The following is an 18491-nucleotide window of genomic DNA, read 5'->3' as shown; positions in this document are numbered from 1 at the left end:
AAAGTCTCCTCAAGAGAAAATCTCCAGGATTATCCATGCTTTCCAATTTATTATTCATTTCTAACTCATCTCCATTCATCTCTAATTCATCATTTAGGGGATGGCATTAGTGTCTGCTATGGAAGGGGTATGAAACTGCATGATTTGGACTAAAGTTGTACTTCTGAGCCTTTAAGAGTGGCCAGTTTGCAAGAGAGTGAAATCCAGAGGCTCTGAGACACACCATGTGTTCAACAACACTGGCAAACACATGTGAATATATTTATTTTCAAACACATCCACATGAGCTTGGCTTCTGGAACACGAGTGAGATGATTATCTGCTGGTGTGATAAAAACATGATTCAAATTGTAAAGCAGCAGGAAAAGTTTTTCATGCTGGCCTGCCACACAATATCACCAGAAAAATTTATGGTACCTCTGGACCTGCAGGTTGAGAGCCAGGATATTCCTGTGCTGATCATGGTGCCTGGAATGGGAGGCTGTGCTTTCCTACAGTGCTGCTGGAATCTTTAGAAACCACTAAAATGCTTTTTTTTTAAAAAAAAATCACATACACACACACAAAAGCAAATCCTGTTCTTTGTATTTCCCCTTTACTCAGTGAGATTTATTTATTTGAGGGTTCCAGCCTTCTAGAAAGCTCTAACAGCATCAGGATTGGCAGATCTTCCCTTTTTGCTCCTGGTTTGGCTGAGCAGCCAGACCTGAGCTCCTTCCTGGCTTTTTTTGCCACCTATTTCCCTGCCTTGGTTGGTCATTTGTTCCTCCAGCCCTGTTGCTCCTGTCCCTGGTCCAGGGCTGGGTCTGCACTGGGTTTTTTGGGGATGGAGTGAGAGATGCCTGGCTGGAAACAAGCAGGGTGCAATCCCACTGGGGCCAGGAGCAGATTTCCTGGCTGCAGAACCCTCTGTGCCATGGAGCACAAGAGCACTGACTGACACAAATGAATCCTATCAGCCCTGAGGTTGTGATTGAAGTGTTTGAAATCCTCAGAGGAGGAACTGACACATTACCTCCAAAAATACAGGTGGAAAGCAAGGGATGGAGCTTAGACAATGGCAGGGATTTGTGGATCTGCTGCTTAATTGGCAAATTCACCACTGTGGCCTCTTGGAATGAGTCCAGAGGAGGCCACCAAGATGATCAGATCTGCCCTGAGGAAAGAGAGAGAACTGGGATTGCTCAGCCTGGAGAAGAAAAGGCTTTGGGATGACCTAACTGGGGCCTTCCAGGACCTGAAGGGAGCCTACAGGAAATATAAAAAAGAGACTGGAGCAAAGGAGAAGGGGAATGGCTCCCCACTGAAAGAGAGGAGGTTTACATTAGATATTAGGAAGAAATTCTTCCCTGTGAGGGGGCTGAGCCCTGGCACAGGGTGCCCAGAGAAGCTGTGGCTGCCCCTGGATCCCTGGAAGTGCCCAAGGATGGGGCTTGGAGCACCCTGGGATTGTGGAAAGTGTCCCTGCCCATGGGGGGGGGGAATGAGATGATCTTCAAGGCTCCTTCCAACCAAACCATCCTGTGATTCTGTGATTCCATTACCAGCACTCCCAGAGGATGAGTGAGGATGGTTGGGTGTCACTTCTGGGGAGAACCTTCACAAATTCTCTTTTGGGCAGATGATCTCCAACTCCCCAGGGAGGAGCATGTGAGCACAGACCCAGGGACACATCCAGCCCTCAGCAGTCACAGCAGGAATTGCTGCTCTCCTCAGCCCTGGAGCAAGGGCACCACTGCTGGGGTGGAGCCCAAAGGCAGCCAACCCCCCTGGGGTTTAGATCATCACAACAACCAGAGATTATTTCAAAACCTCATGGTATGGGAGGACAGTCATGCCAGGGGGGCTGGCTCAACCCCAGTGCTGATTGATTCACTGCTCATCCCTGGATCCAGCCTTCCTCTCACCTATTACTTCACACACAAAACCTACAAGCTCCAACAGGCCAAACCCTGTTTTTTCAGACAGGTATGCTGCTGCAGCACCTCCACAATTGTCACAGACATCTTTTATGAAAAATCCTTTCTTTAGGATTTTTCCTCCTGAGAAGCTGAGAGGCCTCAGGAACAAAATGTAAATAATGGTTATCTGTTGCTGTAAAATGCAACAGGTGGATCTGTGATTAGCCCATGTTGGTTGTTTCTAATTAATGGCCAATCACAGTGAGCTGGCTCGGACAGAAAGTCAAGAGCCACAAGCCTTTGTTACCATTCTTTGTTTTTCTATTCTTAGCCAGCCTTCTGATGAAATCCTTTCTTCTATTCTTTTAGTATAGTTTTAATATAATATATATCATGAAATAATAAACCAAGCCTTCTGAAACATGCAGTCAGATCCTTGTCTCTTCCCTCATCCTGGGACCCCTGTGAACATGGTCACACACAATGAGCCTCTAACACACCTTTATTGATGGAATTTGGAGTGTCTTCGACCCCCAAATTATGAATCCAGGTCTTAAAACTCTCTGTCTAAGCAGCATCAATCAGCCAAGGTGTCTGGTGGTCAGGTATCAAGCCAATGAAAGCCCATTTTCTGCCAGCTAGCATCTCCAGGCTGGACATCTCCCATTTCCACTGCCTCCAGGACTCATCCTGAAGAGATGTCCATGGCCTCAGTGCTCACAACCCCATCAGCAAACACTGAACCTGCTGAGAGACAGGCAGGGGAGAAGCAGCTTTGCCCTGGAATTCATCTCATGCTCCCTGGGGTAAAGCAGGAAGGATGCCCTGCACCTCCCCTTCTTCAGACATGCAGGGATTTGGGGCAGGGAAGGGATTTGGCTGGTTTCCCTTCCCTCCACAAAGGAAGGCAGAGCAGGGATGTCTTCCTGGAAGGACCAGAAAATAGCAGTGGATCGAGTCAGACTGCGGAGCAGGATGAGGAAATCCTCGTTATGGCAATAAAAAGGTCTCAAGTACTTGGCTGGGGTGCCAGGAATCCACCAACAGGCCAGGCTGGCTCAGAAGCAGCTTTTCACATCAGTGCACTGAGAACATTTCTGTTTATTTGTTCCTCAGCCTCAGCCAAGAAGGAAGGAGGTGCTGCTCCGTTCCCCCCCTCACCGCACTTGTCCTCAGCTCCCTGCAACAGCAGAAAGTTGGAAATCAGTGACACCTCCACCTCCTGCTCCCTCCTGCCACCCTGGAGTGTTTGGGCTCACAGACAGGTTTTAATTGTGCTTCAGATGGCATGGCATGACCTGACTCACGTGGGAAAGGCAGAGGTTACACTCTGTCTGCTCCTCTGAAGTCAGAGAACTCTTGTTTTCCATCCCAGGCCCAAATGAGTGCTAATTATTCCATGCAAAATGGAGTTGCTTCAACAGGAAGGAATTAGGACAACAAATTATTCTGGAATAAAGAGTCACTGCTGCCTAAGCAAGTGATCTGTTTGTTTGCACAGAGAATAAAAGGAGCTTTCTCAAGGCCAGGTTGGACAGGGCTTGGAGCAAGCTGGGCTGGTGAGAAGTGTCCCTGCCCATGGCAGGGGGTTGGAAGGAGATGAGCTTTAAGGTCCCTTCCAACCCAAACCATTCCCTGATTCTCTAATTCCTCCATTTGGGAAAAAAAGTGTTGTCCCAATTTTAAAAAGATTTCCAAGCTCCACACCTGTTACTCATTCTCCCACAGGTCTTTTTGGGGACAAAAGTAGCCCCAATTTTAAAAAGATTTCCAAGCTCCATGCCTGTTACAGCAGACACCAGGATGTTCTGCATGACCAATATGCCAAAACCCAAGCCACACTCAGGTGTTTTGACTGCCACCATCAAAACTGCAGCTGCCACAAACACAGAGGTACCACATCAGCAAGCACAGGGTGCTGGGTTTGAAAGCTGTGGCTGATGCTTCCAGCCAGGAGAGCTCAGATTTGGGGCAGAGACAGAGGGAGGTGCAGGCACACACCCTCCTGCAGCCCAGAGGAGGATTTCCCTCCATGGAGACACAACCTCAAAGCTGCAGGACCTGTGGCTGTGGAGATGCATGATTGGAATGCTCTAGGATAGAACTGTTGGATCACAGCATGGTTTGGGTTGGGAGGGACCTTAAAATTCATCTCATTCCAACCCCCAGCCATGGGCAGGGACACCTTCCACCATCCCAGGGTGCTCCAAGCCCTGTCCAGCCTGGCCTTGAACATTTCCAGGGACGGAGCAGCCACAGCTTCTCTGGGCACCCTGAGCCAGGGCCTCAGCACCCTCACAGGGAGGAATTTCTTTCTAATATCCCATCTAACCCACTCTCTGGCAGTGGGAAGCCATTCCCTGTGTCCTGTCCCTCCATCCCTTGTCCCAAGTCCCTCTCCAGCTCTCCTGGAGCCTCTCTTCAGACCATGGAAGAGGTCTCCCTGGAGCCTTTTCTTCTCCATGTGAGAGAAGCTCTCTCAGCCTGGCTCCAGAGCAGAGGGGCTCCAGCCCTTGGAGCATTTTTATTGCTTCTTCTGGAGTCACTTGAAGTTCTTGTTGGACCCAGCAGTCCCCACCATCACCTCCTCCCTGCACAAACACAGCAACCCCTTCCCAGAGGGGTTGCTGTACTACAAAACACCTCATGCTGCAGAAAAAACCCAGGTAAGGCCACGTGGAGCAGCTGTGGAAAGCAGCACCCCTCCCATGGGGAGCTCTAGGACCATGGTGGGAGCCTGGAGATGACATGAAAAACCTCCTAAAGGGGTCAGACAGACAAAAGAATGAAAGAGCTGCCTCTTCACTGGTGCCTGGGCAGATGTTTGTGACAGGGACAACGTCCATGGATCCCACACTGTGTTTCCCACACAGAGAAGTTTCAAGTGCTGACAGGTCCCACTGCTGACAGTCCAGCCACGTGAGCTGCATCAGAGAAAAAGAGTTTCCAGAGTATTTGGGAGTTTAATGAGCAGCAAACACTCGTGATGAAAGCCACTCAACCCACTTAAAAAAACTGGAGACACCAGGAAGAACAGGATTGCACCAGCCTCCAGCGATATCCAGGACCAGCTGCTCCAGAGGAAGACGCAAGAAATCATTCTGGACAGCTCAGGAATCACTTGCTTATCACTAAATCTCTTCCTAAGCCCTTCAGATAGTGATGAAGCACAATGGTTCATACCCTCTATATTAAATATTAATCCTCCCTAATGTGACTGCTGATGTTCTGGTTCTCCAGTTCGGATAACCACACACCCCATCCTTTTCCACCCCAAACCACAGGAACACACCACACAAAACCCAGCAGTGTTCTGTGATCCAGCCACAGCCTCCTTGGGCTCTGAGCCTTGAAGGAAACCAGCTGGATGCCACTGAAATCAGGGGGGAAAGAGTTAAAGAGCAGGAGATGAATCAGCCACCGCTCTCAAGGCGGACATTTCCCACCTCTCTGCTCAAGTGGCTCTTCCTGGCTGCAGCCTTTGGGGATGCCAGTGGACCTGCTTGCCTCCAAATGACTTCCACAGGGAGAGGAAAGGCCAGGGATTTGCTTTATTTCCAGAGGAAAATGAGATTTGTGAATGAGCCCAGAGAGCAGCTGCCAGGGATGACCCTGTCACACCAGGAGGGGAGGACCAGGCAGCAGCTGGGGCCACCCCTGACCCTATGGAAACCCTACAGGTGCCACCCCTGACCCTATGGAAACCCTACAGGTGCCACCCCTGACCCTATGGAAACCCTACAGGTGCCACCCCTGACCCTATGGAAACCTACAGGTGCCACCCCTGACCCTATGGAAACCCTACAGGTGTCACTCCTGACCCTATGGAAGCACTACAGGTGCCACCCCTGACCCTATGGAAACCCTACAGGTGCCACCCCTGACCCTATGGAAACCTACAGGTACCACCCCTGACCCTATGGAAACCCTACAGGTGCCACCCCTGACCCTATGGAAACCCTACAGGTGTCACCCCTGACCCTATGGAAACCCTACAAGTGCCAACCCTGACCCTATGGAAACCCTGCAGGTGCCACCCCTGACCCTATGGAAGCACTCTCCAGGTGCCACCCCTGACCCTATGGAAACCCTACAGGTGTCACCCCTGACCCTATGGAAACCTACAGGTGTCACTCCTGACCCTATGGAAACCTACAGGTGCCACCCCTGACCCTATGGAAACCTACAGGTGCCAACCCTGACCCTATGGAAACCCTACAGGTGTCACTCCTGACCTTATGGAAACCTACAGGTGCCACCCCTGACCCTATGGAAACCTACAGGTGTCACCCCTGACCCTATGGAAGCATTCTCCAGGTGCCACTCCTGACCCTATGGAAACCCTACAGGTGCCACCCCTGACCCTATGGAAACCTACAGGTGTCACTCCTGACCCTATGGAAGGTGCCACTCCTGACCCTATGGAAACCCTACAGGTGCCACCCCTGACCCTATGGAAACCCTACAGGTGCCACCCCTGACCCTATGGAAACCTACAGGTCCCACCCCTGACCTTATGGAAACCCTACAGGTACCACTCCTGACCCTATGGAAACCCTACAGGTGCCACCCCTGATCCTATGGAAGGTGCCACTCCTGACCCTATGGAAACCCTACAGGTGCCACCCCTGACCCTATGGAAACCCTACAGGTGCCACTCCTGACCCTATGGAAGCACTCCAGGTGCCACTCCTGACCCTATGGAAGCACTCCAGGTGCTCTGTCCCTACGCTCCCCAGGGTTCTGAAGCATCACACAGAGCACAAGAGTGGTCAGCCAAGCACAGCAGAGGTCACACAGCCTCTGGTTTGGGATCTGTGGATTGGGATCCACCACCCTGCTGGACACACAGAGGGCTGAAGCAGAACAGATGCAGGCTGGCAGCAGGAGGGACAGGGAGAGGGGGAATTCAGGCCCCTCATCCAGGAGGAGGTGGATGTTGGACATGGACCAGTAGCACAGAGGTGCAGTTATTTGTGAGGGATGTTTCAGGAAGGCAGGGCTGGCTCTCCTCAGTCCACAGCAGCACCAGCACCCTGGAAATGGGAAATAGCTGTTCCAGCACCTCCCAGGATCCCCCCCACTGCTTTCACAGAATCCCAGAGCCATTCAGGCTGCAACAGCCCTCCAAGATCATCACAAGTCCAACCTGTGACCAATCCCCACCTTGTCACCAGAGCAGAGCACTGAGTGCCACGTTCAGTTGTCCCTTGGACACCTCCAGGGACGATGACTCCACCACCTTCAGCCAGCTGTAACCAACCAGTTGCTTTAACCAACTGTTTTAATAAAGATCAGGCAGAAGCTCTGGAGCTTCCCCCAGGAGGCTCTCCAACAGGGATGGGAAGAAACCTGTGGAATGGGAAGGTGGCAGTGCCCACTTTCTGCCCAGCACAAACACTGAGTCTTTGTCTCCCCAGCACCCCCAGGTCCCGGGGGATTTGGGGCTCCCTGTTCCCCAAAAAGCCTCTTCACCTGGCCACAGCAGAAGCCATCAGGGAGGTGACAGTGCCATCACCATCCCTGTGATCCCATTCCTCCTCCCAGAGCTCTACATCAAGCCTGGGAGTGGTGCTTTCCCAATCTCAGAGTTTGCATCTGATGCTCGACAGAGACAAATCCTCCCTGCAAACCTGGCTGCAGCCCCCCCCAGCACATCCTTCCCCTCCCTGCCACCGGCTGCTGCAGCAACAGGAATTTAAATAAAGATGAAAAACTCCTGTTGGGGCCACAGTTTTATTTCCTGTCGTTTCTAGAACTCCTTGTACAGGAGGGAAAAAAAATATATAAAAAAAAAAATCCTTAAATATTTCCAAGCATCCTGCATGCTTGCAGCAAGCTCCCCCCCAGCCACGGGCAGGCAGAGGAGGGATGAGTAATTTTTTTTTTAGCATAAGACGCTGGGAGAGAGCGTCCTGTGAACGAGCTCAGTAAATTCCTGAGGCTCCCGGCAAGGACTCCACCACTCCTTGCGAAACTTCCCAGCTGGAATTGAAAAAAGCACAAAACATCGTTTGCTCTCCCTCGACAAACAGAGCTTGGGATTCCTTTCACGACAGTATTTGGATTTATTTTTTTTTTTAACGTCAGGCCATATTTAGCAGGAGGGAAAAAAAGCCTCCCTTCCTTCCTGTCACATTTTCCACCCTCGATGACATCCAAGATCAGAAACAAGCAAACGCTGGCCGAGGAGGGAGGAGGATGCAGCTCCCTGAGCGTGGGAGAGCCTGGAGAGGGGCAGGAGGGACATTCCCATTTGGGATTCCCGTCGGAGGGGACACACCCTTGGAGGAGGGGAAAGAGCCAGTGAGAAGGGGACAGAGCCCTGGAGGAAGGGACAGAGCCCTGGGGAAAGGGACAGAGCCCTCAGACCCCACAGCAAGGAGGGTGTCTCTTCTAATTCTCCACCCTAGAGCATCTCCTGGAGGGATGGCTCAGGAAGCAGCCAGGCCACAGGTCCCCAAGCTGGAATATTGGTCCCAAAAGAAGCTTTTGCCCACGTGGATCTGCCCAGGGGGATGTCAGGAGGGTTCCTCACGGAGCCTGATGGAGGTGTGCAGGGAGCCTGGCCATCCTGCAGCAGGGTGGGGATGGGTGGTGGCAGGAGCTCGTGGTCATGGTGGCCCTGCCCTGCAGATGTTTTTTGGGTCTTGGAGTGGTGTCCCCAGCTTGGACCCCCGTGTCCAACCCTGTGGGATGCTGCAGACCCACAGGTGGAAGTTCAGAGAATCATGGAATGGTTTGGGTGGGAAGGGACCTTAAAGCTCATCTTGTTTCATCCCCTATGGCAGGGACACTTTCCACTATCCCAGGATGCTCAGAGCCCCATCCAAGCTGGCATTAAACACTCCCAGGGATCCAGGGGCAGCCACAGCTTCTCTGAGCAACCTGTGCTAGGGCCTCCCCACTCGCCCAAGGAAGAATTCCTTCCTAACATCTAATCTAACCAATACTCTCTTTCAGTGTGAGGCTGTTCCCCCTTATCTTGTCACCCCAGGTCCTTGTAAAAAGTCTCTCTCTATTTTTCCTGCGTGCTCCCTTCAAGCACTGACAGACCCCCATTAGATCTCCCCGGATCCCTCTCTCCTCCAGGCTGGACAATCCCAATTTTCCCAGCCTTTCCTCGCAGGAGAGGAGCTGCTGCATCCCTCCCATCAACTCAGTGGCCTCCTCTGGACCCGCTCCAAGGGAGCAAATCCAAGATCCCCAGCCCGCGCTCACTTTTCGAAATCCCCATTCTCACCAACAAACAACACCTACAAATACACAAACACCAAACCCCAACTTCAGCGCCGGCGGGGTGGGGGTGCCCCAACTCCACGGACACGCCTGGATCGGGCCCCCCACCCCTTCCATCACCCCCAGGCCACCACAGCCACCCCGTGCCCACCGCCGGGGGTCACCTGCGGCCCCTCCCCGCTCACCTGCGGCCGCTGCTCCCTCACCGGCTCCCGCCCAAACGGCTCCGCTGCGAGGCCGCCTCGGCCGCCCGTAACCATGGACGGCGCAGCGGGGGAGGACGCGGGGGAAGGGGGATCGGGGGAAAAGGGGAGGGGGAGATGAGGGAAGGGGAAGGGGTGCGGGAAGCCCCCGCCGCCCCTCGGGGCTCTCCCGGCGCTCAACGGCGCCGCCGCCGCCGCCCGCCCGCTGCCGCCGCCATCGTGCGGCTCCGGCCCGGGGGCGTGGCCGGGGCGTGGCCATGGGCGTGGCCAGGCGGGCCCCCGGCGCGGGGCGGTGCTGCCCCCTGGTGGCGCGGAGGCGGCACTGCGCCCTCCCCGGTCCCGCTTCCCAAAATTCCGAAGTAGGAAAAATGAATTAATAAATAAATTAACTGACTAACTGAGTATTAACTAGGAAATTAATTACAAACAAAATGTTCTGGTGGGATACTACAGGAATTCCGGAGAGGGGCTCTTAGGAAGGAGCTGCGGAGACAGGACAAGGAGTAACGTGTATAAGTTGAAAGAGGAGGAATTTATGTTGGATATTCGGAGGAAATTTTTTGCTGTGACCATGGTGAGAACAGAACAGGTTGCCCAGAGAAGTTGTAGATGCCCCAACGCTGGAAGTTTTCAAAGCTAGGTGGGATAAGGCCTTGAGCAACCTGGTTTAATGGGGGTTTACCCTGCCCCTGGCAGGGTGGCTTGGGATGATCTTTAAGAGTCCCTTCCAAACCTTTAACATTCTGTAATTCTATGATTCTATGATTCTATGATCATGATTGTACGATTCTGTGATTCTGTGAACATAAATTACTGGGTGCAACTGAGTGTTGTTTTTTTTTTTTATGAGGTAAGTTTTGATCACCAAAAAAGATCTCTTCTTAATTAGAAACAACCCAGAAATGTGATCCTTTTTATAATTTAGAGAATGGTTTGGGTGTGAAGGAACCTTAAAGACCATCTCATTCCAGCCCCTGCCATGGGCAGGGACAACTGTCCACTATCCCAGGTTGCTCCAAGCCCCATCACATGTGGCCTCGGACACTTCCAGGGATGAGGCTTTTCTGGACAAACTGTGCCAGTGCTCACATGAAAGGCCATGTTTGTCATATCCAGGTGGAATCCATCAGTTTCTGCCCTTTGCCTTGTGTCCCATTGCTGGGCACCATGGAACAGAGCCTGGAGCAGGTGACACAGGAATGTGTCCAGGTGGGCTTGGAACATCTCCAGAGAGGGAGGCTCCAGGGCCTCCCTGGGCAGCTCTTCCAGTGCTCTGCCACCCTCAACATAAAGAAATTCTTCCTCGTGTTGAGGTGGAACTTCTTCTGTTTTACTTTGTGGCCGTTAGTCCTTGTCCTGTTGCTGGGCACTGCTGGAAAGAGTCTGGCACCATCCTGTGACACCCTGCTTGGAGATATTTTGATGGATTGATGAGATGGCCTCTCAAGTCTTCTCTTCTCCAGAGTGAACAGGTGAGTCTCCTCACAGGAGGGACACTCCTGTCCCTTCACACCCGCTGTCTCTGCTCCAGGATCTCCCTGTCCCAGGATCTCCCTGTCCCCTCTCCAGGATCTCTCTGTCCCCACTCCAGGATCTGTCCCCTCTCCAGTACCGCCCTGTCCCCGCTCCAGGACCGCCCTGTCCCCTCTCCAGGATCTCCCTGTCCCCGCTGTCCCCAGAGACCCGGAACCGGACACACCCCCTGTCAATCACTACCTGTCAATCACCGTAACGGGCGTCCTCCACTGCCAATCAGCGGCGGACGCGACGCAAAGGGGGCGGGGCCATAGCGGGGCCGGGCGCGCGGCGGCGGCGGGCGCAGGTGAGGGGCCCTCAGGGGCCTTGAGGGCGGCGGGGAGGGGACACCGGGGCCGCAGCGACCCCCGCGGCCGCCACGGCCCCGGCAGCCACCGCCGGCCGCTCTGCCAGGGGGATCTGCGAGCGGAGAACCTCCCGGAGCTCCCCCGGGGGCTGAAGGTCGCGCTGAGGGCGGGGGGGCCCCCGCCGTGAGGGCGCCCAGAGCCACGTCGCGGCCTGCGGGTCGCTGTTCCCTGTGGGAAGGAGCCCTGTGCTTTCCCCTTTGGTTTTCCCATTGCTTATGCGGGATTCCCGCCGTGGCCTCTGGCGCTTGTCTGGCCGTGCCGCTTGTTTTTCCCTGTCGGCTGTCGTGACCCTGCCGCCAGGCCGGCCCCCAACCCGCCGGCGGAATCCAAACATCCAAACAAGCAGAGTGGGAATAAACACGGCTTGGGCAGTGGTAGAAAGACGCGAGGTTTGTGGAAGTGAAGATGAGCGTTGAGCTTAAACCCAAGCGAATTTTCTGTGCGTGATTTCCGACAGGATTTCCCCTGTCTCATCGCGGTGTCTGTGCCAGGGCACGGGTGCCTGCCCGAGCTTCTGGAGACAGCCTGAGGCTCACCCGCAGTCTCTGTCCCTCTGCAGGTGCTGAGCCACGATGGGTTTGGCTGAGGACAAAGTGTACACCCATATTACGAGAAACCTCAAGAAGTTCGGGGCTATCCGAGTGGCGTCGCTGGCCGATTCCCTGACCTGCCTGGTCGATTCTGACAGAGTAATTTCCTATTTTCCTGAGCTCTGCCAGGCTCCCTCCCTAATGGCAACATAGAGCTGACTTATCTCTAAGCCACACCCTCTCTTAGATACCCTGTGTGTTTTTCCTAGGATGAACTCCTCGCCCGGGAGGAGACAAGGGGCAACCAGGCAGCTGTCTTTAGGTTCTATCAGCACCTGAGGTGCCGGAAGGGCTGGGTGCAGGATCTCATCCAGGCACTGCACCACAACAACGCAGGGCACTTGGCTGATGAGCTGCAGGAAGTCTATGATACCTGGCAACGTCGACCTCGTATGTAGCCTCATCTGTCCTGGGTGTGTCCTGTGAGGTGCTGGAGATGGGGGCATGATGTTGTCTCTGTGCCTGCCTCAGTTTCCAGGGTGCTGGAGGTGTCTGTGATTGCCCCCAGGATGTCGTTCACTGTGGTGACGTGTCTGAGGATGATGGGTCCCTGTTTGAAGGTGCTTGGGTTGGTAGTGGGCTGAGGGAAGATGGAAGGATGATCAAAGGGCTGCTGTGGGCTTGGCTGATGTGGGGACAGAGCGGGGACACACACAGGGACACACACAGCCCCACACTTACCCTCTGCTTCCTCAGCTTTTCCCACAATGATCTGCTTGTCTCTTCCAGGTTCCTCAGCCCCTGTTGCTGATTCCTCCCTTCCCAGTGATGCCCATCCCAGTCCCTCCTCCATCAGTGCCCAGACACCACCCCGAGGGCCAAATCCTGCCCCGCTGGCTGGGCAGCCACGCCGAGACCTGGCCACTGGTGACCATCCCCCTGTCCTGCCCAGTGCTGGCACCACCACGAGCACGGAGCTGGAGGCCAGACTGCCTGTGCAGGAATCGGTGAGCAGGGCACGTGTTGGATGGGGACACAAAGATCCCTTTTGGGCTTTTTGATTGGATATGGGGAGCCTGTGGTGGGGCCAGGCCCAGCCAAAGCAGCCCCTCACTGCTGATCTCTGCTGGTAGCTTACAGCTCATATATGGCCCTGTATCTGCTCCCTCTCCTGTCTCCCTCCATGGGGGAGTGCAGGGTCTGCTTTGCCTGTCCGGGCTTCTCTCTACAGCCCCCAACCCTTGGGTGGGTCCCAAAGAGAGACCCCAGACCCCCTTCATAACCAGCCTTATGGGGTCACTGGGACCACAGGGGTGTCCCAAACCCCCTCATCCCAGTGATTTAACACACCTCATTTCCTTCCAGCTCCCCAAAAAACTCCCGGAGCAAGAGAGTCCCCGGCCAGTTCCACCTGGGAGCAAAGTCCACGGCGGAGCGAGCGGCGGGCACAGCAGAGAGGGGAATCTCTCACACCCTGCCGGGGCTGTGCCAGTGACAGCAGCGACACCGGGGGTGGCCGTGTCCCCGGCCGTGTCCCCAGAGCAGGGCCGGGACTGGCTGAGCCGCCGGCCGGTGTGCGTGGACAATGGGTTTTTTGGGAACGCCAACCACCTGCACCGCGGCACGCCCGGCCTGGCCCTGGGCAGGGCTGCTCCATCCAGGGATGCAGGCGCCACTCACAGCCCTGGGCAGCCCAGGAATGAGCCCGAAGAGAGCTCGGATATCTCCACAGAGTCACCACCAAGGCTGGAGGGGGCCACTCGTGGTGTGGAGCAGCAGCCCCCAAAGTCAGTGCCAAAAAAGCAGCCTGTGCCCAGCTCTGGGGAGGGTGAGCCCACGGGCAGCTTCGTGGATGTGCGCAGCCCCCTGCTCATCCAGGAGCAGTTTGATGTGGAGAAGAAGCGGGTTGGGATGCTGCCAGAGCACCCAGGGAGTGGAGGTGGGTTTCCTTCCTGGCAGAACCAGGCAGCCACTAAGGAGCAGGAGGTGCTGCTGAGAGCCCCTCACTGCAAGAAAGAAACTGGGATGCTGGAGTGTGTCCAGAGATGGGAATGGAGCTGGGAGGGCTCTAGAGCATAAGTGTGATGAGGAGCAGCTCAGAAAGCTGGGAGAGGTCAGTCTGGAAAAAAAGGAGGTTTGGGAGAGGCCTTCTTGCTCTCTACAACTCCCTGACAGGAGGGTGGAGCAAGGTGGAGTTGGGCTCTTCTCCCAGGGAACAAGCAGCAGGATGAGAGGAAAATTGTTTCATGGGAGGTTTAGATTGCATAGTAGGGAAAATTTCTTTTTGGAAGAGGTTGTCAAGCACTGGAAAAAGCCATCCAGGCCACTGGTAGTCACCATCCCTGGAGGGATTTAGAAGGTGTTTAGATGTGGCATTTGGGGACATGGGTTAATGGTGGCCTTGGCAGTGCTGGGGGAATAGTTGGAATGGAATGGAATAGAATGGAATAGAATATTTTGTTTGGAAGGAGTCCACAATGGTCATCTCATCCATCTGCATTTTAATTTTGGCAGTTTTTGGGGTGTGAAAGTTCTCCCCCTGGTTTGCAGAGATCTTTGTATGCATGTGGGGGAATTTTAGCATCTCCTACATCCCTCACCTTTGGGATCATAGAATCAGGATAAAGGCCTGTCCTCCACACCAGGGTCTTGGGGTGGGCAAAAAGACACCCAGCCCTCCCAGCCTTTTCCCCTCTGCCATGTGGGGTCAGCACCTCCTGGCTGGGAGGACAGGGAATTTCAGGAGCCTTAAAAGCCTCTGTTTGCCTTGGTGCTCCCCAGCCCTTCAGCCCACCCTGCATGAGTTACCTGCAGCTGCAGGGACAGCTTGGGTGCCACAGCAGAGCCAGAGCACTGGGTCCTACTCCCTGTGCCACCCCCTCAGCTTGGGGACTGTCCTGTCACAGCTTCCTTGAGGAAGAGCAAATCAGCAAATTTGCTGAAAACCCACCTTTTAGGCCCCCTGGTTAACACATTTTATTTTCTCCCTGACAGGTGCTTCGATGGAAACAGCTACCCTGGGTGCTACCCCTGTGCCCAGAGCCACTTTCCCATCCCGTGACAGCTCTGTGAAGTCTCTTATGCAAGAGAAGAAGCTGCCCATTGGGAATACAGCCAGCAGCACCCCCTCTGTGCCAACCAAGGAGAAAGTAGGTGACCTTTCCTCTTGCCACTTGCATTTCACTCATGTCCTTGTGCACTCCCAGGAGATTTCTGTTGCAGTGTCACACTGAGCTGGTGATGAGTTTATTCAGGATTTTTTTTTCCCCCACTGTGGTGTTCACATTATCCACATGCTGTATGGTGGAGCATGGGAAAAGGGAGCTCAGCTGTTGGGTTTTGTCTCCTTACCTTGCCAGTCAGTCTCCTGGCTTCCAGCTGCTGTTTTCCACTGCTCTCCTCACTGCCTGCCTCCCTCCTTCACCTCCCTGTTCCCTGTGACCCAGCCTTGTTGATGCAGCTGTGGGGACTGTGTCGAAGTGGCTTTGTGGGGACCTGTGTGCCCAAGACCAGGCCATTGGGTGCTTCCCTTGACCCCCAGCCCCTCTCCTTGTCTCCTAAAGGTGCTCCCAGCCTCGGCAAACCCTGTCCTGGGCACAGCTGTGGTAGGTGGCTCTGAAGGCGTGGCTGGGAGATCAGCTTCCCGGGTGAGCTCTGTCACGAGCATCTGGGCACCTCAGAGCGATGAGGAGAGGGAAGAGGAGCTCAGCAAGCCAGGTGTCCTCATGTCCACGCCTCAGGGCAGCCCAGAGGTGGCCAGCAGATGCCCGAGCTCTCAGGAGCCCAGCAACCGCCATTCCACCCCCTCCAGCAGCCTTGGCCTCAGCAGCGACCCAATCCTGGTGAGCAGGGATAGCCTGAGCTCAGGAGCAGCACTGCCCAGAGTCTCCTCAGTTCCTGCAGGCCCCAGAGAAAAGGAGGCACCTGGAGCAAGCAGAGACTCCTGTCCTGCTCCAGGCTGGGACAGCAGCTCCCTGGGCACCCATGAGCTCCGCGTGGATCATCACCCCAGCGTCCAGCTTGGAGCCGGCACTGATGGAGTCACAGCCCTTGGAAGCTCCGTGAATTCCAGCTCTGGCAGTGCCACCAGCTCACCTCAGGCCAGAGCCCCAAAGGGGGACAGCAATGGCCTGTCCCTGCTGTACATCCTTCCAGCTGTTGGTGTCATTTCTGCCGTGGCATTTGCCGTGTACGCCCGGCTGCGGAAATAGCGGATGGGGACACCACGACCGTGCCACAGCCAGGGGGTTCCTCTGGCAACAGGATTTTGGCCAATGCATTTGAAGCCTGAAGAGTAGCAAAGGGCAGTAGGGGCGTTGTTAAATCTTTTTTCTGGAAGGTTCTGCTGGAAGAGGCCTTGGTACGTGATGCTGTTGGGTTTGGGTCCGTTCCCTCCCATTTCCCAGCCATCTTCTTGGCTGTAGCCTTCTCTTTTTACACCTCTCAGGGAGAAGATCTCGCTCCAAAATGTTCCATTGAGTCAAAAAGAAAAGCACTTATGGTGATTCTCCATGTCTTGTTTGGTCCCAGGAAGCCTCAGGGAAACATCTACTGGTGATCCAAAGGTGACCTCCAGGTCCCTTTGTGCAATGCAGCCAGGAGAGGTGGTGCAGATATCCTGTAACAGCAGAGCTGATTTTCTCGGCTCTGCTCATCTTGGCTTGAAAATGTGCCCAAGGGTGGGTGCAGCAGCCTCCACTGGATGTCTCATGTTCAGTTTGCCTTACTTGGTGTCTCTGGCTCAGCTGCTCCTTCTGGGATTGGTTCATGTAGTACTGACCTTGGGGATAAACATGAGGGTCAGGAAAGAGCTGCATCTAATCAGCATTCTCAAGGATCAGCCTCATTTCACCCCCTCCAGGCAGGGAAAGGGGTTTCTGGTTTAAGAGGAATGTTTCTGGCAATGCCAACTTCAAGCAGACTTGGTCCCACAAAAGGTTGTTGGGTGTCTTTGATTTTTAGGCTGGATTTTTGGAGCTTGGTTGGAAGGTTAGATGGAGTTCCTGCCCTTCCTGATACCTGTTGCTCTGGGCCAGGGGTATAGGAACCTTCTGCCCAGGCTGGGACACAAACAGGATCAACTGTGCACTGCAGGGAGGACATACCAGAGTCTGAGATGCTGTGGGGAGACCTTGGAGCACCTTCCAGTGTCCAAAGGGCTTGGAACAGCCTGGTCTTGGGGAAGGTGTCCCTGCCCATGGCAGAGGGCTGGGATGAGGTGCTCATTAATGGCCCTTCCAACCCCAACCATTCTGTGATTCTAAAATACAGCAAAGCAGGGAAGAAGCAACAGCCTGGAGTAATTACATTGCTCTAGTTTGCTCCAAGCCCCATTCAGCTTGGCCTTGAACTCTTCCAGGGATGGAGCAGCCACAGCTGCTCTGGACTACCTGTGTCAGTGCCTCACCACCCTCACAGGGGAGGAATTTCTTCCCAGTATCCCATCTGTCCCTGCCCTCTGACAGTGGGAAGCCATTCCCCTTTGTGCTGTCACTCCAGGTCCTTGTCCAAAGTCCCTCTCCAGCTCTCTTGTAGCCCATTCAGGTACTGGAAGCTGCTGGAAGGTCTCTTCTGAGTGTTCTCTAGGCTGAACACTCCCAACTTGGCTCCAGAGCAGGGGGCTCAGTCCTGTGGCCTCACTCCAGCAGCTCCACACCCTTCTTATGTTGGGACACAGCACTGCAGGTGGGGTCTCACCTGAGCAGAGCAGAGGAGCAGAATCACTCCCCTTATCCCAGTAACTTATTCATCCTGAATGAGTTCCCAAAATCTGCTCTTCCTGGGAGCTCAGCCCATCACACCCAGAGCTTGGCCTGTGGTGGGAAAGGTCACTCAGCCCTCAATGGCTGCTCCTCCCTCCCAATGGTTTCCTTCTGCCCAAAAACCCAAGAAGTGCCTCCATGAAACTAAGGACAGCCAATAGATGCAAGAGGGAGGTGTTGATGTGCTGTGTCAGGGCTGCTTTCCAGAAGAGCTTGAGGTGTTCATTCCTTCCTCAGTGCCTGGTGCTGAAGGGGGAAGGGACAATCCTTTAAACACACTCCGCCCCCTCTGCCAGGAGAGGGAATGTGGGGCTGCTCTTCCCATTAGAGATAAAATGGTTATCACTCCTTAATGGCAGGGACAGGAGGGGACTTGCCTTCTCCACACTTCCTGTAATTCAGGGCAGACCCATGAGATCCCAAACCAGCCTCATCCATACCAAGGCCCTCTTCTCTGATGCTTTACTTGCCTGTGAAATTCTTCCCATGTTTTTCCATACATTTAAGCAACAGCTTGTATGCTTTGCCTTTTCATGTTGGATTTCTCTTGTGAAACAGCTGGTTTGTCACCACCTCAGACTGGGGAAAGCACACGTTCAGATTGCTGCTGTGAACTGCCAGGATTTTCACAGTTGTTACGAAGCACTTTAAAGCCTCATTGGCAGGAGATGGTGCAGGAGGGAGCTGTGTCCCAGCACATCTTGTACTAACAGGCTAAAAAGCCTTTTACTAACTATAATAAATTGGTTTGATGCTTCACACTTGCCTTGTTGTCATTTGTGGGATGAAGAGCAGGAGGTTGATGATGCTGTGGCTGGAGGCAATGCTCTGAAGGGCTCTGTTGGCAGTGACACTGGGAGGCTGAGGTGACAGGGTTCAGGGTTCCAGACCTCATTTTGGAGCAAGCACAGGAGCTGGTCCAGAGGATGCCCACCATGGCAGGTCTTCCTGTTGGTGGTTGGATGATGCTGAG

General features: G+C 54.2%; 2 protein-coding genes across 3 annotated transcripts in view; one reads left to right on the top strand and one right to left on the bottom strand.

Moving 5' to 3' along the window:
* Nucleotides 1-9445, bottom strand: part of PTPRA (protein tyrosine phosphatase receptor type A) — a 128275-nt gene extending 118830 nt beyond the window's left edge. Inside the window, exon 1 of one of the 2 annotated variants that reach the window (XM_066548786.1) lies at nucleotides 9326-9445. The gene's annotated coding sequence lies outside the window, so the exon portion shown is untranslated. The remainder of the gene's footprint in view (nucleotides 1-9325) is intronic. The other variant, XM_066548787.1, reaches the window with a different exon arrangement.
* Nucleotides 9446-11141: 1696 nt separating this feature from the next.
* Nucleotides 11142-18277, top strand: MAVS (mitochondrial antiviral signaling protein). The gene is made up of 7 exons (XM_066548785.1): nucleotides 11142-11165; nucleotides 11786-11915; nucleotides 12026-12206; nucleotides 12546-12763; nucleotides 13122-13695; nucleotides 14751-14905; nucleotides 15320-18277. Exons 2-7 carry the CDS (start codon nucleotides 11799-11801, stop codon nucleotides 15965-15967), a joined length of 1893 nt encoding a protein of 630 aa, XP_066404882.1. The 5' UTR covers nucleotides 11142-11165; nucleotides 11786-11798; the 3' UTR covers nucleotides 15968-18277.
* The last annotated feature ends 214 nt before the right edge of the window (nucleotides 18278-18491 follow it).

Source organism: Molothrus aeneus, chromosome 4, assembly GCF_037042795.1.
Source record: "Molothrus aeneus isolate 106 chromosome 4, BPBGC_Maene_1.0, whole genome shotgun sequence".
Taxonomy (NCBI): Eukaryota; Metazoa; Chordata; class Aves; order Passeriformes; family Icteridae; genus Molothrus; species Molothrus aeneus.
The sequence above is the reverse complement of the archived record's forward strand: the minus strand, read 5'-3'. Positions and strand labels throughout refer to the sequence as shown.